The sequence below is a fragment of the Neofelis nebulosa genome, chromosome 1, assembly GCF_028018385.1.
Source record: "Neofelis nebulosa isolate mNeoNeb1 chromosome 1, mNeoNeb1.pri, whole genome shotgun sequence".
Taxonomy (NCBI): Eukaryota; Metazoa; Chordata; class Mammalia; order Carnivora; family Felidae; genus Neofelis; species Neofelis nebulosa.
The window spans coordinates 83,080,025-83,102,411 of record NC_080782.1 but is presented as its reverse complement, the minus strand read 5'-3'; the positions used below and the strand labels follow the sequence as shown (position 1 = coordinate 83,102,411).

Below are 22,387 nucleotides of genomic sequence, written 5' to 3'. Positions count from 1 at the left end.
TGGCTCAGGTCATGATATCACAATTGGTGAGTTCAAGCCTCAGGTCAGGTTCTGTGCTGATAGCTCAGAGCCTGGACCCTGCTTCAGATTCTGTGTCTCCTTCCCTCTCTGCCTTTCCCCCACTCATGCTCTGTCTCTCTGTCTCTCAAAAATAAATCAACATTAAAAAAAATTAAAAAATTAAAAAAATTAAAAATGAAAGGAATTATTAGTTACCTACATGTCCCTGGATTATCAATTAAAGCTTTTCTTCAATTACCATATTATTTGATAAGTCAATGATTATAGAAGTTTTATAAGCAAGTAAAAAAGATAAGCAAAGTGAAGTGTTAACACCTACAATGTAACTAAAATACTTGAGGAACAATGAAAAAACCTTCACCCCTTAGTTTAAAAACAGTTAATAAGGGTTTAATGTGACAAGTGACTTCAAAACTTGCAATTATCCTGCTAAGGCATGTCGTCACCAACTGAGAAAAAGATGGCAGATACAGGGGTGTAGTAGGTGTTGTGAATCCTTGTTCCTATCCTCAACACCATATTCCGTTCAATTCTCTGTCAGGGTGTGGAAAAGTCCATTGTCTGGGTTGGCAAGTTTAACAAAAACTGTAGAACCAACCCAAGCACTATATTTCCCCATGACCCACTCTTTCTTGCCTTCTGCCTTTCTGCCAAGCTTGCTATTTTTTCCATTTCCATTAATACTCTGTTACTTTTTAAAGGAAGACAGGACTTTTTCTTAATAAAAGATTTGTGCTACTTTGCAGAGTGAATGAATTCTCCAGTTGGTATACTTTTCCTTTTCTGAAACACATTCATGCATTCAACAATATTTACTGGATGTCTATTATGTACTAGGCATTGGGGATTTAGCAAAGCATAAAATTAAGTCCCTACTCCTAAGGAGCTTTCGTTCTAGGGGAGGTAAACTGCCAATAAAGTGGAGGATAATATGTTACATGGTGATAGGTGCATGAAACAACATAAAGCCCTTGGTAAAGGGATGGTGGTCAGAGGGGCCTACTATTTTAGATAGGATATGGACAGAAAGCCTGCCCTGTAAGGAAACATTTGAAAAGGGACCTGAAGCAACGAGGAAGCATTTCAGGCAAAGGAAGCAGCAAATGCAGAGGCCCTGAAGAATTCTAGTGTGGGTGGGATGACTAGAAAGTGAATGGGAGGAGATGAAATCAGAACTTGTTGAAACAACAGATCACATGGGACCGTACAGACCCTTGGTAAGGACCTGGGTTTTTCTTTAAGTGAGTTAAAACAGAAGAGCAAATGAATAAATAGACTACAATGGTGTAAGATTGCTTTGTCTGATGTCAAAAGATCAGTCTTTATTAGAGAATACACCAACACCTGAAAAATAGGATGTACTCAAAGGGCCAATTATAAAAGGGCAACTATATTGTTTTCTTAAATTACTCCAAGTAATTTTTAAATTTAAGACTAGCTGGGCCGAAATATTTCGACAAAGGCAACCTAAAGGTTAATAATGCATGTAAAATGAATGTGAATTTTTGCACTCCTCATCTTTGTGTCTACACTATATCCTTTAAAATTTAGATTTCTGAACTATATATAACATAATATAATCGAATATAAATTATATTCAGAATCTGCTATGACTCCTGTTGATGTCAGTAATATAATAACATCAAATGAGATTTGGCAACCAATATTCATCACTACACTATCATATTTAAAATAATGAGAATTCATTAAATACTAATGTTTTGCTCAGCACATAATGAGACCATTATTATTGGAAGCTACTGGGGTAGGCAGAATTCTAAAATGTACCCTTGAGATTTCTCATCTCAATCCCGGACTGTGAATATTGTATCTCATATACGTGACCATGTAGCTTATATGACAAAAGGGATTTTGCAGATGTAATTAGGTCTACTAATCAGTTGACTTTTGAGTTCATCAAAAGGGAGATTGGTAGGGTAGACCCATTCTGATCTAATTTCCTTTAAAAGCACAGTGTTTTCTCTACTTGGTAGCAGATAAATTCATTCCCCTTTCAAAAAACCAGAGAGGGAGAAGTAACTCTAAGCCAATATAACAATTTTGCCATTCTCAAAGTGTGGCTTCTGACTCTTGGTTCAGGACAGCCACTCTACTCCCCCTGCCCAGTTTTACTGGGATAAAATTGTGTAAGTTTTCAGATGTACAACATTATTTGGTGTGTGTATACATTGTGAAATAATTATCATAGTAAGATTAGTTAACATGTTCTATCACCTCACATAGTTAACTTTGTGTGTGTGTGTGTGTGTGTGTGTGTGTGTGTGTGTGGTGAATATATTTAAGATCTATTCTCTTAGTAAATTTCAAGCATACAATACAATATTACTAACTATAGTCATCATGCTGAACACAGATTCCCAGAAATTACTCATCTTATAACTAGAAGTTTATTCCCTTTGACCACCATCACCCATTTCCCCCATCTCAAGACAACCATTAAACTACTCTGTATTTCTGACATTAGTTTTTTCAGTTCCACATAGAAGTGAGAGCACAGAGTATTCAAGACAGCCACTCTTGTTCTCTTCATCTCCCAACTGGAAAGAAGGTGGAAGAGGGTTAGAAAACAGCTGTGTGTTTGTCTTAGGTGTACGACCCAGACGCTGCATTACCCAAAGTAGCACCTCTGCTTACACGTCATCGGCCAGAAAGTAGAACTAAGCTGCAAGGGAGGCTAGAAAATTCCGGCTGTTGCTATGAGTCCTTTTGCGCACAGAAAACATAGAAGTTCTATGATGAAAGATGGGGGTGGGGGAATGGATGTCGGTGGACAACTGGAAGTCTCTACTATAATCCCACAGATGAGCTCAGAACGGCATTGTGAATACTGAGTTATTCAAATTGTGACGAATTTTTTTCCATGGAATTGTGTTAGGTAGATAGCTGTTGCATCAAAACTGTCCCCAATTAGTCCTAAATCTATTTTCTAGACTCTCCACCTAGACCAAAAAAAAAAAAAAAAAAAAAAGAATAATTCCTCTTTTATGTAATAGTCTTCCAAATATTTGAATCAGATTGTCAATATCCCCCATAAGTTTCTAGGCTCAGTACTCTCTAGTCCCTCTCCTACTTTTCCCTATTTAACATTCTTAACTATCTTAAATGTTCTGGAATCATTTTCACTTGTCAAGGAATTTTTTAAAACATGGCCTTCCGCAAAGAACATAGTCCTCAGTGAAAGGCTTTTGGCTAGGAATGTGAGTTGGCAAAGAGGCCAAGGGAGTATTTAAGGTAAAGAACTAAATCATGTTGTGTTTGCAGGAACAAATGAACATGGTCTGCTCTTAAGAAATCTATGAAAATCACACATGCTAGAGTGGAAAAATTTTTGGAGAGGGGGTAATTAACAAGAGATACAATTATTCAATAGTGCATATGGCATCCATAAATGTAGAGTCTTCAAGGCCAGATTACAGAATTATGACATAATCATATTAATATAAAGGGAGCAATGGAGGTAGTACATTGAAATCTACAGTCTAAACCATAAATACCTGCTTTTAAATGTGGATGTCAAAAAAGTAAAACAATGGATATGCATAGCTGTAGAAAGTATCACCTTTTAAAGTTGATAGTTGGCTTTTCTTTAATTTCTTCATAAGGTTATAGCCTTAAAGACAAAGAAATTTTCATAATATATAAAATCGTACTTTAAAAACAAACACATCTTGTATTTAATATAAAAATAAATTGCCTAAAACATATTATATAAGAAAAAACATGATATTTATGAATATTAAATATAAAATATTTTTAATATTAAATACTGTCCTCACACTGACATTTTCTTTAATCAAGAAGAGAGCACTTGCTAATAAACTTTATAATAGAGATGATTAAGTCATATATCGATATTCTCTTACATCTTATTTAATATAAGTTCTGATGTAAACAATACCCATGGCATTTTAAGTATTCTACAAAAATTTATGTTACTGTGTGATAAAACTAATTAAAATCTCTCAGGGAGATCATTATTCTCTGCTTATAAATCTCCACATCCTCCCAGTATCAGGGAGCAAATGCTCAAGAAAAGATTATGACTGTGGTAAATTTACAAAAGCCATCATTTTCAGAGCTGGTGAGAATGTGTGCTACCAGGCACCAGAAAAGTGAATGAGTGGTGGGAAAGAAAAATAAGACTACAATAAGATACTACCTCTCTCTATATATATATTAAAAAACAAAAACAAAAAACAAAACAAAACAAAAACCCAAAACAGAAAATAACAAGTGTTGGTGAGAATGTATACAAATTACAATTAGAACCCTTGTGTAATGTAGGAGGAAATGAAAAATGGTACAGTCACTGGGAAAAAGAGTGAGGCAATTCCTCAAAACATTAAAAATGGATCTAGCAATCTCATTTCTGGTTATATATCCAAAGGAAATAAAATCACTATTTCAAACTGATAGCTGCACACCGTGGTCATGACAGCATTATTATTATTTTTTTTTCCAACAGTTTTTATTTATTTTTGGGACAGAGAGAGACAGAGCATGAACGGGGGAGGGGCAGAGAGTGAGGGAGACACAGAATCGGAAGCAGGCTCCAGGCTCCGAGCCATCAGCCCAGAGCCTGATGCGGGGCTCGAACTCACGGACCGCGAGATCGTTACCTGGCTGAAGTCGGACGCTTAACCGACTGCGCCACCCAGGCGCCCCTGACAGCATTATTCATAGTAGCCAAGATGTGAAAACAGCCTAAGGTCTGTTATTAGATGAATGGACAAAGAAAATGTGGTATATACATACAGTGGAATATTACTGAGGCTTAAAAAAGAAGGTAATTGTACCATTTGTGACCTAATGGATAGGTCTAGAAGTTTAATGGATGGACCATTAAGCTAAGTGAAATTAGCTAGACACAGAAAGACAAATACTGCTGATCTCACATATGTGAAATCTAAGAAAGTCAAAATTACAGTAACAGAGAGTAGAATGCTGATTAGCAGGTGCTGGGGGCAGTGAAGCAAATGGGGAGATGCTGGTCAAAGGGTATATACAAACTATCTGTTACAAGGTGAGGAAGTTCTGGAAATCTAATGTATGTCATGATGACTACAATACATGAATATATTATACTATAAATAATACATAATAATACCTTAATAATGAGGTATTGTACACTTGAAATTTGCTGAGAAACTAGGTCTCGATGATTCTTACCAAAAAAAAAAAAAAAAAAAAAAAAAAAGGTAAATATGTACGGTGGTGGATATACTAATTAACTTAATTGGGAAAATCATTTTATAATGTATGATATGCAAAACGTTACATTGTACACCTTAAACATACAAATTTTTATCAATTACACTTTAGTGAAGCTGGAAAAAATTTATTTTATGGAAAACAAACAAATCATAGTGATCTTAAGAGGCTAATCCAATAAACTAATCTGATCAAACAAAGAAAAATTAGGGGGGAAAAGTACATGAGTGGTAAATGTAACCAAGTACCCTTTTTTGAGATTGAGCAATAGTTTATCTCTCCTTAATAATGTAGGCCAGTAAAACAACAGACCATTTAATGGCAATATGTGATATTAACATCACAGTAATATTGATAACTTAATATGAATGCTATCCTAAAGGAGACAAATGATTTGAAGCACCAGTCATTAGTGCTTTCAATTTTTGCTTTGTTTGAAATGAGATCTGATTTTTATTTTCTCTTAACATTTTTACACCTATGGGGCGCCTGGATAGCTCAGTTGGTTAGGCAATAGACTCTTGGTCTCAGCTCAGGTCATGATCTCACAGTTAATGGGTTTAAGCCTCACATGGGGCTCTGCATTGACAGTGTGGAAATTGCTTGGGATTCTCTCTCTTTCTCCCTCTCTCTCTCTCTCTCTCTCTGCCTCTACCCTGCTTACACTCTCTCTCTCTCAATAAATAAATAAACAAAATTAAAAAAATTTTTACACCTACAATGTCTATTTAGAAAAGCAGTATAAAGATCAAAGGGCTTGCTCAAATTCTCTCAGTTCTGAAAAGCACTTTATTTAAAAAATGAATTTCAGGGGCGCCTGGATGGCTCAGTCAGTTAAGCATCTGACTTCAGCTCAGGTCATGATCTCCTACAGTTCATGGGTTCGAGCCCCGTGTTGGGCTCTGTGCTGACAGTTTAGAGCTTAGAGCGTGGAGCCTGCTTCAGATTCTGTCTCTCCCTCTCTCTCTGCCCCTCCTTATTCTGTCTTTTTTTGTCTCTCAAAAAATGAATGTCAAAAAAAAAAATTAAAAAAAATGAATTTCAAACTCTTTGCCATCAATTTGTAATTGTGACAATTACTTCATAAATTCTGTTTATTTAACTCTCAAAACGTGTGTGGAGCAAGTCTGACTTTATCTGGCTCTGTAGCCAGAATAAAATTTTAAAAGTATGAAAAATTAAAATGCTAGAGAAATGCAGGATGTGACTACCACTGCTATGTGGGTTTTTTTTTTTTTCCCTCGCATAGCTGGAAAGAGAGGCTGCTTTTATTAATTTTTGCCAGTCTTACCTACCTATTTCTCTGTTTTCCATGTTTTGTATCAAAGTACCCACTTGGGTTTGCCTTACAGGGGACCTCAGCTAAATTTCAGTCCTTTGATCATGATCTGTTTTACTAAGAATATAATATGGGTCTTTGTTTTTTCTTCACTAAGGACCAGTAGTTCAAACTTCAAAACAGCCTAGCACTGTCCTGGTTGTTGTTTTTATTAAAAAAGTTAACACATATTGCATGCTTACATTTGCCAGGCACTGTCCTTGTCATTTTACGTCTCAACTCACCAAATGCTCAAAATAATTTTATACTGTGTTCTTTTATTATTTTATATTATATATTCTATAATAACTGATGGTTGTAATTTTCATGAGCACCACTGTCATCTATATCAATACCAACATGGGACTTTGCCGGGCTGTTACGTTGCAGGACTCAGAGGATTCCTAGCATGGACCATGTGCTGGGGGTTGTGCAGAGGAACTGCTCAGTAAATGCTCATGGATATTAATTTTTAACACTCGTGCACTTTGTGCTTTTCTGTGTCCCTTCTCACATCCCCGGTGTTCTGAGGAGTTCTGACTTATGTTGAAGATCAACTCTGCCAAAGGCATTACTTAGAGTTTCAGACGGGAGTGCAAATGGAAAATAGAATCTGTCTTAGGTGGGAACAAGGACTAATATTTCAGAGGCAAAATAGCACAACAGAAGTCTTTTAATGATGGAGTAATTTAGGGTATGCCTTGGGACTTCCTTGGGATAGTCGCCAGAACTACCTGCATAACCTGAACAAATTAACTTAATGTGCACGCATAGAAAACAATAGCTACACTGTCTTATTTGTGTTTAGGAGGTAGTGAGGTTTTTTTGGTAAGTAAAAAGCATGATTCCACAAAAGCCCAAAAGCTTTCACTGTTGAATGTAAGATTCCCTTGGAGAGCTTCTCAATGCTGAGTATGGTTTTACACACGGAGTTTAATGGGCTTACCTAACTGTTTGCTTAAGCCTTTCCCATTTAATTACATTCTCATTACGAAAGTATATAAAAATTATGAAGTCCAAATAATTTGGTTTTCTCTTCGCTACTGCCAGGGACACTGATTCTGTTTGCTATAGACACTGTATACTGTGACTAGGCTCTGCAGAAGCCAAAGAATGACATTCAAATTTTAGCAATATTGTCCTCCTAGGCTAGTGCTGGGTCTTTATTTTTATATTTCAATTTACTTATTTTCTTCAAAGTTGTTTCGCTGTAAATTTATTAAAGTAGTTTCTTCCAAGCTGAAGCAAATCTGCTTTTCATAGATACTAAAAGCACTGAAGATTTATATTAATATTTATTCTTAAGCTAGAGCTTTCAACAATACCTTTCTGTTAACAGATATTGAGGCCTTTTGCTTTTTCTGAGCTGATTTACAAGTCTTCACAGAATAGCAATGTACCTTTTCTGAGTCATTTCAATCCTTCCTAACCTCTCCATTTCCATTTAGAAATGTGACAATTGATTTCTATTGTATTCAAATGATTGCTATCTCAAGAATTAATGAATATATTTTCCAAATGCTAATGTTTTAGTAAACTGAAAGTGCTCTTTTGCCCTTTAGCAATTTTGTGCATTGGATGCTGTAAAAATGATTTTTGGAGGTAGATATATTGTATTTTATTTTTTTATTTTAGAGAGAGAGAGTGCCAGCAGGGGAGAGGGGAAGAAGGAGAGAGAATCTTAAGCAGGCTCCACTCTCAGCATGGAGCCCATCTTGGGGCTCAATCTCACAACTCTGGGATCATGACCTGAGCCGAAATCAAGAGTCAGATGCTCAACAGACTGAGCCACCTAAGCTCCCCTGAAAGTCAGTGTTTTTGTTGTTGTTGTTGTTTATTTATTTATTTTGAGAGAGAGAGAGAAAGCACGAGCAGGGGAAGGGCAAAGAGAACAGATCCCAAGCAGGTCTCTTGCTGTCAGCACAGAGCCTACCTGATGCAAGGCTCAGACTCATGAACCATGCAATCAGGACCTGAGCAGAAATCGAGTCAGAAGCTTAAATGACTAAGCCACCCAGGTGACACTAGAAGTGGGTTTTTGAAAACAACTTGGCATCTTTATATGTTGATTTATTTGTTTCTCTACCTCCTAACTTCATTAAGGGAAACTATTTAAGATCCAATTAAATCCAATGGCTCAAAGAACGTTTTTAGTAGTGTTATCCAGAAGAGCTGAAACACACTGGACACTCTGGGTGGAAAGACAAAGAAGATTCCTTTTGTCTCTCTTTAACTTAGATCCTGTATTAGTTTTCTATTGCTGTGTAATAAATTACCATAAACAAAGTTATTTAAACAACACATATTTGTTATTTCAATGATTCTGTAGGTCAGGTTAGGGTTAACTGGGAGCTCTGCTCAGGGTCTCACAAGGGTGCAGTTGAGGTTGAAAGAGCGGAACTACGCCGGCCAACTCCATCTTGTTCTGTGTCCTCCACCTTGAGTGACTATGTCCCCGACATGGCCCCTTTCCGGGAAAATCGCAGAAACCTCAGACCACGCCACCTCCCCTTGAGTAACCTCCCACTCACCCGTTCAAACTTCCCGATCAAAACACGCCCGGTGACCTGCATAACGGGACTCTGACCCTTCCCCAGCCAATTGCCTGAGGCCATGACCCTTCCCCAGCCAATTGGCTGAGGCCACAGCCATTACCTCACCAACTTCCCCTAGACCCCTATAAAACCTTTGTGCTTTTGAAACTTTTCTCTCCCCAGCATCTCACCGCTGCGTAGGTGCAGGTAGGGGATTGAGATTGAGCTAGCTCGAATAAAGGCTCTTGCTTTTGCATCAGACTCGGCTCCCTGGTGGTCTTTGGGGATCACGAATTCTGGGCATAACAAGGTGTGAGCTAGGCTGACTTCTCATCTGAACCTTGAAATCTTTAGGCTGTAGAATTCAGTTCCTTGCAGTTGTAAGAATGAAGCCCTTGGCTCTTGGAAATCATTGCTCTCCACTGTTAGTTCATAACATAGCTGTTTACTTTTTTAAGGTCAGCAAAAGGATCTCATTACCTCAAGGAAGGCTCCAGTTACTTTCAAAGGACTCACCTGGTTAGGTCAGGTTCATCAAAGATCACATTCCTTTGATTAACTTAAAATCAGTTTATTAGAAACATTTACTAAATTTGCAAAAATCCCTTTAATTTCTGCCATATAACATATCATAATCACAGGAGTGATATCCCATCATACTCAAAGATTCCACCCATACTAAAGGGGAGAGAATTAATACAAAGGACACAGATTGTTACGGGTCAACTTAAAATTCTGTTTACACCACACATATTAAGTCCAGTTTTATTGAACCAGTTTCTTACATCCTATTTTCCAGACCTCATCACAGTTAGAGGCTCAAGGCACAAATAAATTACAGAATTACCAACTGTGAGGCCCTCTCTGGCATGGCACAGGTAACTTTCCCCAGGGACTTCTATTACTCTTCCTACCAATTATGCGGGACTTCTTAAAAGCAGTGTGTGCAATACTTTGTCTTCACAAGGCTATACACCAGATCCTACTATCCATCCCAAAGCATATACCTAATTGTACATCAGAGCATAGGAAGAAATATAAATGTATCATAAGTTTGAAATTTCTGAAGTGATAGTACACATACTATTAAGCAATGGCAAATCTGAAATGTTCTTGTTTTTGCTAATAAAATTTTAAGAACAACTCCTTATTCTCTCGTGAAAAAATGAAATGTTACCTTGTTCAGTTTTTTGCATTGCTGATACTCCACATTGGTGTATTTCAAAAGTAAAAGTTATCCATTTGACAGGTGTTGACCTTCCACTCTACTGATTTTTTTGGTACATGTGATAGAGTAAAAAGAAAAACCTACTGACTTCCTCTATGACATATATTATTCATAAAGAACATCTCTGTTTCTCTTTATTGTGTGTGTATATATATATATATACATACATATATACATATATATATATTATATAATTTATTGTCAAGTTGGTTTCCATACAACACCCAGTGCTCATCCCAAATGGTGCCCTCCTCAATGCCCATCACCTGCTTTCCCCTCCCCCCCACCCCCATCAACCCTCACTTCGTTCTTAGTATTTAAGAGTCTCTTAGGGTTTGCCTCCTTCCCTCTCTGTAACTTTTCCCCCCCTTCCCCTCCCCGCTGGTCTTCTGTTAAGTTTCTCGGGAGCCACATATGGGTCAATGTCATTGAGTCACAATGGTGAAACTGAAATCAGTGAACCATTTTAAATACTCTGAAGTACAGATTGCTTTCTCTAGCTTTATTTTTTTGCCATTTTGAAAACAGATAATCATTCCTTTCCAGGATTCTGTTTTAATGATCCCAGAGTTCAATTCCAAAATTATTAAGGAAATAGGAGTATGATATTTAAGGACAAAATACAAGGTTTGTGCTTTTAAAAGTTAGAAAAAAAGGTATGAGAAATATCCTCAGCATCACAAAAGCAACTGCCTTTTTCAATTCTTAGCAAGAACCCTGCTTTTTCTCTTCGTGTGAGGCAGAATGGCCACTAGCGCTGGAATAAATAGTAAAAAGACATAAAATGAGTAGACTGTCAGCAACATAAGTTGGCAAAACTCTAAAGGCAAAAACTCCAAAGCTGAGCGCCAGAACCAATTAGAATATATAATACTAACTAAAAATAATGGGGAAAAAAGTCCTTGCAGCTCTCATTCAGAAATATCCACCAACTTATGGGGCACCTGGGTGGATAAGTTGGCTAAAGTACTTACTCTTGATTTTGGCTCAGATCATGATCCCAGGGTCATGAGATCAAGTCCTGCATCTGGCTCCACAGTGAAAGCATGGAGCCTGCTTGGGATTGTCTCTCCCTCTCTGTCCCTCCTGTGCTCTTTCTCTTTCACAAGATAAATAAGTAAACTTAAAAAGAAAAAAGAAATATTCACTAATTTAACCAGTAACACTTCAGTTAATACCATGCTAATAATAATAATGTTGTTGATGATGGTGGAAATATAGACATAACTTGTTTCATTGCACTTTGCAGATACTGCACATTTTATAAATTGAAGGTTTCTGGCAACCCTGCACTAAGCAAGTCCATTGGCACCATTTTTTCCAACAGCATAGGCTCACTTTGTGTCTCTGTGTCACATTTGGTACCTTTCACAGCATTTCAAAATTTTTCATTATTACTATACTTATAGTTATGGTGATCTGTGATCAGTGATCTTTGATGTTATTATTGTAACTGTTTAGGGGGTGCCACGAACTGTGCCTACGTAAGATAGCAAACTTAAATGATATATGTTGTGTGGGTTCTGACTGTTCCACTGCCTGGCCATTCCCCCATCTCTCTCCCTCTCTTCAAGCCTCCCTAATCCCTGAGACACAACAATATTGAAATTAGGCCAATAACCCTACAATGGCCTATACGTGTTCAAGTGAAAGGAAGAGTTGTGTGTCTCTCACTTTAAATCCAAAGCTAGAGATGATTAAGCTTAGTGAGGAAGGGAAGTTGAAAGGTGACGCAGGCCAAAGGCTAAGCCTCTTGTGCCAAACAGCCAAGTTGCAAATGCAAAGGAAAAGTTCTTGGAAGGTAAAAGTTACTCCAGTGAACACATGAATGATATGATATTGCTGATATGGAGAAAATTTTAGTATTCTGGATAGAAGATCAAACCAGCTGCAACATTCCCTTTAGCCAAAGCCAAATACAGAGTAAGGCCATAACTGTCTTCAATTCTATCAAGGTTGAGAGATGTGAAAGCTGCAGAAGACAAGTTTGATGACAGCAGAGGTTGGTTCATGAAATTTAAGTGAAAGAAATATCTCTATAACATGGGCTTCCTTCTTACAACTGCAATGAACTGAACTCTACAGCCTAAAAATTTCAAGGTTCAGATGAGAACTCAGTACAAGGTGAAGCAGTAAGTGCTGATGTAGAAGCTGCAGCAAGTTGTCCAGAAGATTTAGATAACATAACTCAAAAAGATGGCTATTGTTTAGTGTGGCTAAACAATTTTCCATGTAGACAAAACAACCTTACATTGGAAGAAGATGCCATCTAGGACTTTTATAGCTAGAGAAAAGAGTCAATGTCTTGCTTCAAAGTTTCAAAGGATGGGGCATGTGACTTTTGATCTTGGGGTCATGAGTTGGAGCCCCATGTTGGGTGTAGAGATTGCTTAAATAAATAAACTTTCAAAAAAAGTTTCAAAGGACAGGCTGACTCTCTTATAGGGTTCAATGAAGCTGGTGACTTTAAGCAGAAGTCAATGCTCATTTACCATTCTGAAAATCGTAGGACTCTTAAAAATTATGCTACATCTATTCTGCAGGTGCTCTGTAAGTGGAACAACAAAACCTGATGACAGCATGTCTGTTTATATAACATGGTTTAGTGAATATTGTAAGCCCATTATTCAGACCTTCTACTCAGAAAAAAATATTCCTTTCAAAATATTATTCTCATTGACAATACACCTGGTCACCCAAGAGCTCTGATGGAGATGCATAATGAAATTAATATTGTTTTCATGCTTGCTAACACAATGTCCATTCATCAACCTGTGGACCAAGGGGTAATTTCAACTTTCAAGTCTTATTATTTAAGAAATACATTTCATAAGGCTATAGTTGCCATAGATAGTGATTCCTCTCATGGATCTGGGCAAAGTAAACTGAAAACCTACGGAAACTATTCATTATGCCAGATGCCATTAAAAACATCTGTGATTTGGCAGAGAGGGAGGGAAGATGGCGGCTTAAGAGGACGCTGGGCTCACCGCGCATCCTGCTGATCACTTAGATTCCACCTACACCTGCCTAACTAACCCAGAAAACCACCATAAGACTAGCAGAACGGAGTCTCCGGAGCCAAGCGCAGACAAGAGGCCCATGGAAGAGGGTAGGAAGGGCGGAGGGGCGGTGTGCGCTGCACAGACTGGCGGGAGGGAGCCAGGGCGGAGGGGCAGCCTGCTGGCCAAGCAGAGCCCCTGAGTCTGGCTGGCAAAAGCAGAGGGGCCGGACGGAGTGTGTTCCGACAGCAAGCGGGACTTAGCGTCTGGGAGGTTATAAGTTAACAGCTCGGCTCGGAAAGTGGGAAGGCTGAAGGACAAAGGGAGGGAGAGTTGCTGAGACCCCGGACGACAGAGCTCAGATTGTTGGGGAACAAAGGCGCTCGCCAGCGCCATCTCCCTCGCCCATCCCCCAGCCAAAATCCCAAAGGGAACCAGTTCCTGCCAGGGAACATGCTTGCTCCGCGCAAACACCCAACTCTGTGCTTCTGTGGAGCGGAGCCAACCCTCCGGCAGCGGGTGTGACTCCCTCCGGCTGCCACAGGGCCCCTCCTGAAGTGGATCACCTAAAGAGAAGCGAGCTAAGCCTGCCCCTCCTACCCCTGTGCACCTTGCCTACCCACCCCAGCTAATACGCCAGATCCCCAGCACCACAAGCCTGGCAGTGTGCAAGTAGCCCAGACGGGCCACGCCACCCCACAGTGAATCCCGCCCCTAGGAGAGGGGAAGAGAAGGCACACACCAGTCTGACTGTGGCCCCAGCAGTGGGCTGGGGGCAGACATCAGGTCTGACTGTGGCTCCGCCCACCAACTCCAGTTATACATCACAGCACAGGGGAAGTGCCCTGCAGGTCCCCACCACTCCAGGGACTATCCAAAATGACCAAACGGAAGAATTCCCCTCAAAAGAATCTCCAGGAAATAACAACAGCCAATGAACTGATCAAAAGGATTTAAATAATATAACAGAAAGTGAATTTAGAATAATAGTCATAAAATTAATCGCTGGGCTTGAAAACAGTACAGAGGACAGCAGAGAATCTCTTGCTACAGAGATCAAGGGACTAAGGAACAGTCAGGAAGAGCTGAAAAACGCTTTAAATGAAATGCAAAATAAAATGGAAACGATGACGGCTCGGATTGAAGAGGCAGAGGAGAGAATAGGTGAACTAGAAGATAAAGTTATGGAAAAAGAGGAAGCTGAGAAAAAGAGAGATAAAAAAAATCCAGGAGTATGAGGGGAAAATTAGAGAACTAAGTGATACACTAAAAAGAAATAATATATGCATAATTGGTATCCCAGAGGAGGAAGAGAGAGGGAAAGGTGCTGAAGGGGTACTTGAAGAAATTATAGCTGAGAACTTCCCTGAACTGGGGAAGGAAAAAGGCATTGAAATCCAAGAGGCACAGAGAACTCCCTTCAGACGTAACTTGAGTCGATCTTCTGCACGACATATCATAGTGAAACTGGCAAAATACAAGGATAAAGAGAAAATTCTGAAAGCAGCAAGGGATAAACGTGCCCTCACATATGAAGGGAGACCTATAAGACTCGTGACTGATCTCTCTTTTGAAACTTGGCAGGCCAGAAAGGATTGGCACGAGATCCTCAATGTGATGAACAGAAAAAAAAATATGCAGCCGAGAATCCTTTATCCAGCAAGTCTGTCATTTAGAATAGAAGGAGAGATAAAGGTCTTCCCAAACAAACAAAAACTGAAGGAATTCGTCACCACTAAACCAGCCCTACAAGAGATCCTAAGGGGGATCCTGTGAGACAAAGTACCAGAGACATCACTACAAGCATAAAACATACAGACATCACAATGACTCTAAACCCGTATCTTTCTATAATAACACTGAATGTAAATGGATTAAATGCGCCAACCAAAAGACATAGGGTATCAGAATGGATAAACAAACATGACCCATCTATTTGCTTTCTACAAGAGACTCATTTTAGATATGAGGACATCTTTAGATTGAGAGTGAGGGGATGGAGAACTATTTATCATGCTACTGGAAGCCAAAAGAAAGCTGGAGTAGCCATACTTATATCAGACAAACTAGACTTTAAATTAAAGGCTGTAACGAGAGATGAAGAAGGGCATTATATAATAATTACAGGGTCTATCCATCAGGAAGAGCTAACAATTATAAATGTCTATGCGCCGAATACCGGAGCCCCCAAATATATAAAACAAATACTCACAAACATAAGCAACTTTATTGATAAGAATGTGGTAATTGCAGGGAACTTTAACACTCCAATTACAGAAATGGACAGATCATCTAGACACATGGTCAATAAAGAAACAAGGGCTCTGAATGATACATTGGATCAGATGGACTTGACAGATATATTTAGAACTCTGCATCCCAAAGCAACAGAATATACTTTCTTCTCGAGTGCACATGGAACATTCTCCAAGATAGATCATATACTGGGTCACAAATCAACCCTTCGTAAGTATACAAGAATTGAAATCATACCATGCATACTTTCAGACCACAATGCTATGAAGCTTGAAATCAACCACAGGAAAAAGTCTGGAAAACCTCCAAAAGCATGGAGGTTAAAGAACACCCTACTAAAGAATGAGTGGGTCAACCAGGCAATTAGAAAAGAAATTAAACAATATATGGAAACAAACGAAAATGAAAATACAACAATCCAAACGCTTTGGGAAGCAGCGAAGACAGTCCTGAGAGGAAAATACATTGCAATCCAGGCCTACCTCAAGAAACAAGAAAAATCCCAAATACAAAATCTAACAACACACCTAAAGGAAATAGAAGCAGAACAGCAAAGGCAGCCTAAACCCAGCAGAAGAAGAGAAATAATAAACATCAGAGCAGAAATAAACAATATAGAATCTAAAAAAACTGTAGAGCAGATCAACGAAACCAAGAGTTCGTTTTTTGAAAAAATAAACAAAATTGATAAACCTATAGCCAGGCTTCTCAAAAAGAAAAGGGAGATGACCCAAATAGATAAAATCATGAATGAAAATGGAATTATTACAACCAATCCCTCAGAGATACAAACAATTATCAGGGAATACTATGAAAAATTATATGCCAACAAATTGGGCAACCTGGAAGAAATGGACAAATTCCTAAACACCCACAAACTTCCAAAACTCAATCAGGAGGAAATAGAAAGCTTGAACAGACCCATAACCAGCGAAGAAATTGAATCGGTTATCAAAAATCTCCCAACAAATAAGAGTCCAGGACCAGATGGCTTCCCAGGGGAATTCTACCAGATGTTTAAAGCAGAAATAATGCCTATCCTTCTCAAGCTATTCCAAGAAATAGAAAGGGAAGGAAAACTTCCAGACTCATTCTATGAAGCCAGTATTACTTTGATTCCTAAACCAGACAGAGACCCAGTAAAGAAAGAGAACTACAGGCCAATATCCCTGATGAATATGGGTGCAAAAATTCTCAATAAGATACTAGCAAATCGAATTCAACAGCATATAAAAAGAATTATTCACCATGATCAAGTGGGATTCATTCCTGGGATGCAGGGCTGGTTCCACATTCGCAAATCAATCAACGTGATACATCACATTAATAAAAGAAAAGATAAGAACCATATGATCCTGTCAATCGATGCAGAAAAGGCCTTTGACAAAATCCAGCACCCTTTCTTAATAAAAACCCTCGAGAAAGTCGGGGTAGAAGGAACATACTTAAACATCATAAAAGCCATTTATGAAAAGCCCACAGCTAACATCAACCTCAATGAGGAAAAACTGAGAGCTTTTTCCCTGAGATCAGGAACACGACAGGGATGCCCACTCTCACCGCTGTTGTTTAACATAGTGTTGGAGGTTCTAGCATCAGCAATCAGACAACAAAAGGAAATCAAAGGCATCAAAATTGGCAAAGATGAAGTCAAGCTTTCACTTTTTGCAGATGACATGATATTATACATGGAAAATCCGATAGACTCCACCAAAAGTCTGCTAGAACTAATACATGAATTTGGCAAAGTTGCAGGATACAAAATCAATGTATAGAAATCAGTTGCATTCTTATACACTAACAATGAAGCAACAGAAAGACAAATAAAGAAACTGATCCCATTCACAATTGCACCCAGAAGCATAAAATACCTAGGAATAAATCTAACCAAAGATGTAAAAGATCTGTATGCTGAAAACTATAGAAAGCTTATGAAGGTAATTGAAGAAGATATAAAGAAATGGAAAGACATTCCCTGCTCATGGATTGGAAGAATAAATATTGTCAAAATGTCAATACTACCCAAAGCTATCTACACATTCAATGCAATCCCAATCAAAATTGCACCAGCATTCTTCTCGTAACTAGAACAAGCAATCCTAAAATTCATATGGAAACACAAAAGGCCCCGAATAGCCAAAGTAATTTTGAAGAAGAAGACCAAAGCAGGAGGCATCACAATCCCAGACTTTAGCCTCTACTACAAAGCTGTCATTATCAAGACAGCATGGTATTGGCACAAAAACAGACACATAGACCAATGGAATCGAATAGAAACCCCAGAACTAGACCCACAAACGTATGGCCAACTAATCTTTGACAAAGCAGGAAAGAACATCCAATGGAAAAAAGACAGTCTCTTTAACAAATGGTGCTGGGAGAACTGGACAGCAACATGCAGAAGGTTGAAACTAGACCACTTTCTCACACCATTCACAAAGATAAACTCAAAATGGATAAAGGACCTGAATGTGAGACAGGAAACCATCAAAACCCTAGAGGAGAAAGCAGGAAAAGACCTCTCTGACCTCAGCCGTAGCAATCTCTTACTCGGCACATCCCCAAAGGCAAGGGAATTAAAAGCAAAAATAAACTACTGGGACCTTATGAAGATAAAAAGCTTCTGCACAGCAAAGGAAACAACCAACAAAACTAAAAGGCAACCAACGGAATGGGAAAAGATATTTGCAAATGACATATTGGACAAAGGGCTAGTATCCAAAATCTATAAAGAGCTCACCAAACTCCACACCCGAAAAACAAATAACCCAGTGAAGAAATGGGCAGAAAACATGAATAGACACTTCTCTAAAGAAGACATCCGGATGGCCAACAGGCACATGAAAAGATGCTCAACGTCGCTCCTTATCAGGGAAATACAAATCAAAACCACACTCAGATATCACCTCACGCCAGTCAGAGTGGCCAAAATGAACAAATCAGGAGACTATAGATGCTGGAGAGGATGTGGAGAAACGGGAACCCTCTTGCACTGTTCGTGGGAATGCAAACTGGTGCAGCTACTCTGGAAAACAGTGTGGAGGTTCCTCAGAAAATTAAAAATAGACCTACCTTATGACCCAGCAATAGCACTGCTAGGAATTTACCCAAGGGATACAGGAGTACTGATGCATAGGGGCACTTGTACCCCAATGTTTATAGCAGCACTGTCAACAATAGCCAAATTATGGAAAGAGCCTAAATGTCCATCAACTGATGAATGGATAAAGAAATTGTGGTTTATATACATAATGGAGTACTACGTGGCAATGAGAAAGAATGAAATATGGCCTTTTGTAGCAACGTGGATGGAACTGGAGAGTGTGATGCTAAGTGAAATAAGCCATACAGAGAAAGACAGATACCATATGTGTTCACTCTTATGTGGATCCTGAGAAACTTAACAGAAACCCATGGGGGAGGGGAAGGAGAAAAAAAAAAAAGAGGTTAGAGTGGGAGAGAGCCAAAGCATAAGAGACTCTTAAAAACTGAGAACAAACTGAGGGTTGATGGGGGTGGGAGGGCGGGGAGGGTGGGTGATGGGTATTGAGGAGGGCACCTTTTGGGATGAGCACTGGGTGTTGTATGGAAACCAATTTGACAATAAATTTCATATATTGAAAAAAAAAATCTGTGATTCACAGGAAGGGGTTAAAACTCAACATGAATAGGAATTTGGAAGAAGTTGATTTCAATCCTCATGGATGACTTTAAGGGATTCAAGACTTCAGAGAAGAAAATAACTACAGATGTGGTGGGAAAAGCCAGAGAATGAGAATTAGAAGTGGAGCCTGAAGATGGAACTGAATTGTTGCTCATGACAAAACTTTAACAGATGAGGAGTTGCTTCTTCTTAAGGATGAGCAAAGAAAGTGGTTTCTTGAGATGGAATCTATTCCTGGTGAAGATGCTGTGAAGACAGCAGATATGACAACAAAGGATTTAGAATATGACAAACTTAGTTGATGAAACAGCTGCATAGTTTGAGAGGATTGATTCCAATTTTGAAAGAAGTTCTACCATGAATAAAATGCTATCAAACAGCATCACATGCAACAGAGAAATAGTGAAAGGAAGAGTCAATCAATGTGGCAAACATTGCTGCTGTCTTATTTTAAGACATTACCACAGCCACCCCTATCCTCAGCAACTACCACCCTGGTCAGTCAGCAAACATCAACGTGGATGGAGGCAAGACCCTCACCAGCAAAAAGATGGCAACTAGCTGAAAACTCAGACGATGGTTAGCCTTTTTTTAAATAATAAAATGTTTTTAAATTAAGGTGTATACATTGTTTGTTCAGACATAATGCTATTGCACACTTAACGGACTGAAGTGTAATGTAAACATAACTTTTAAATGCACCGGGAAAGCAAAAGCTCCCTTTGACTCTATTTATTGTGATATTCACTTTACTACAGTGAAACTAAAACCACAATATCTCTGGGTTATGCCTTGTAGATGATCAGAGGGCTTACTTTGTGTCTTCCTCTAAAACATTATGTGTAGAATCCCATTTAACCTGTAGAACATGCCCAGGAGAAGGATGCCTTTATTATTCCATTTGCATATGATGCTTAGTTACTCCGTGACTCACTCTTGGACTCTCTGATGCCCATCGTATGGTGTAGCAGATTGCCACTGTCCAACCACTACACTCTCAGTTTTCCTACACATCAAAGACTTTCTACCTCCATACCTTCCTCAAGCACCTGTGACTTTCTGCACAGGAGTGTGCTTGGCACAAGCATGGCCCAGGCCTCGGTGATACACGCTTCAGAGCAAGCCTTAGCAAATGGCATATGGGAATTGGTAAACAAATAGTCGGTCTTCTTGGTTACGCATTAGGGCTTGCTAGGGGCATTCCACACCATGTCTTAGAGGTCCGAGAACTAACCTGATTTTTCACTCACCCTGTGCTGACTCCCTTCCTTTCCCTAAGTTATTCTTGCCCCTACTACTGCCTTCTGGGATTATCTCCCAAAGAAGATCAAATCTGTGTCATGCTCTGCTTGTGCCTACCCACACTTAAAAAACATGGTGTTTTTCTTCTATGATACACTGCTAATGAGATATTATTTAAGATAATTGACTGAAGCTTGAGAACTTTTAAACTTGAATACACTTTTTGGAAAAGTAATTTATTTTGTTCTTATAATTTATACTCAAATTTTCTTTAATAAAGAAGAGAGCTTTGTTCAATTCTTTTCTAAATTTAACTAGAAATTATTCTCTGAGAACGTTTTTCAATAGGTTAGTATGTTCCCCAAACACTAGAAAATCTAGAAAAGCTTAAATATACAATTTTGTAGCCAATGTCTCTCAGTACACTTGTTACAAAATTGTAACCCTTTAAAATTTAAAACCACTTGTCAGTCTACATACTAAAGATATCTGTGAGAACTAAAGTGGTCATGCTTCAACTACAAAGATAATTTCACTTTAGACCATAATAACACAGCATCTACACCTATTGACAATAGGCAAAATCCACACTTAACAGAAAGGTAAACAACAGGGACATAATAAATGAAGAAATTCAGTACAAGCTATAAAGATAGAGAATGTCTCCTTTTCCCCAGAACCATTTTCTTTTCACATTGGGAGCTTGAAAGGCTTAGAGCCATGAGTTTACATTTCAAATGGTTGTGAAGATCTAAGAGTCCTTCTCTTATCTCAAGAGAGAATCTGTTCACTTCAGAAAGATAAGGTCTTTTTCTCTCCTAAGATCGGAGGAGGGGATGCTGCGCAGTTGTTTTTATAAAGCTCCCCAGTTGCATAATTTTGGGTTCTTCTCCACAGTACAGACTCCCTGTATATGCAGCTGACAAATGTTCTCACTGCCATCTCTCTGAAGGGAGAGAGTGAAGCTTGGGAAACCAATACGATGAGTAATAATGTCTGATCTTTGATCTAGAAATCTGGTGTTTGCTTTTAGAATAATATAAAGATAGAAAACTAAAAACTTGCCAATAAAATTTTCTTAGGAGTGAATCTTTGATATAGTCTAGAAGGAGCCTTTTTACTTGCAAAAGAAATATGATACATTTTTTTAAGTTCATTTATTTTGAGAGAGAGAGAGAGAGCACACATATGCACAGTAGTGGAGGAGGGGCACACAGAGAGAGAGAGAGAGAGAGAGAGAGAGAGAGAGAGAGAGAGGAATCCCAAGCAGGCCCCACAATGCCAGCACAGAGCCTGATGTGGGGCTCAAACCACAAAGTGTGAGATCATGAACTAAGCCCAAGTCAAGAGCTGGATGCTTAATAGACTGAGCCACCCAGGTGCCCCTGTGATACATTTCTGATACATATTCATAACTAAATTGAATGAAATATTTTCTTTTCACAATTTTTGGAGGACCCACATGTGAGGCAACCTGATCAGGTGGAGGCCAGCGAGTGTGTGGTAAAAGAATTCACCCAAGGAAGAACAAAGGAGATAGAAGTTTATTGAATACACTGCAAGGGAGTAGTGGTCAGGACAGCAAAGGAGAGACTGTGGGAAGGCAGAGGTGGGAGGCCATAGTTAAGGGGGAAGATGAGGAGATATGGGAACATATGGAATTTTCCTTTTTTGGTACCTGTGTCCAGCTTTAAGTAACCCATTGGTCAGGCGGGGTTTATGGATATTTTGAAGTGGGTTGCCTAATGGGCGGGTTTGTAGTCAGCCTGGTGGTCACTGTGGGTCCTTCTACCTTACTCAGGTTTCCAATGCTCAAGTTGGTTGCCTAAAAGCAGTCTCTACACCACAGAGATAGTCGGTCTCATAGGAACATCAAAGTCAGCAGACATC

General features: G+C 38.9%; 1 protein-coding gene across 20 annotated transcripts in view; it reads right to left on the bottom strand.

Annotated features, from left to right (window-relative positions):
* MCTP1 (multiple C2 and transmembrane domain containing 1) overlaps positions 1-22,387 on the bottom strand; it is a 535,749-nt gene that overhangs the window by 260,894 nt on the left and 252,468 nt on the right. For 8 of the 20 annotated variants that reach the window (XM_058706103.1, XM_058716425.1, XM_058698881.1 and 5 more), the window contains exon 3: positions 3,602-3,652. The exons of the other annotated variants lie outside the window; for them this stretch is intronic. In XM_058706103.1, the coding sequence (XP_058562086.1) occupies positions 3,602-3,652 (51 nt within the window). The remainder of the gene's footprint in view (positions 1-3,601; positions 3,653-22,387) is intronic. 20 annotated transcript variants of the gene reach the window in all.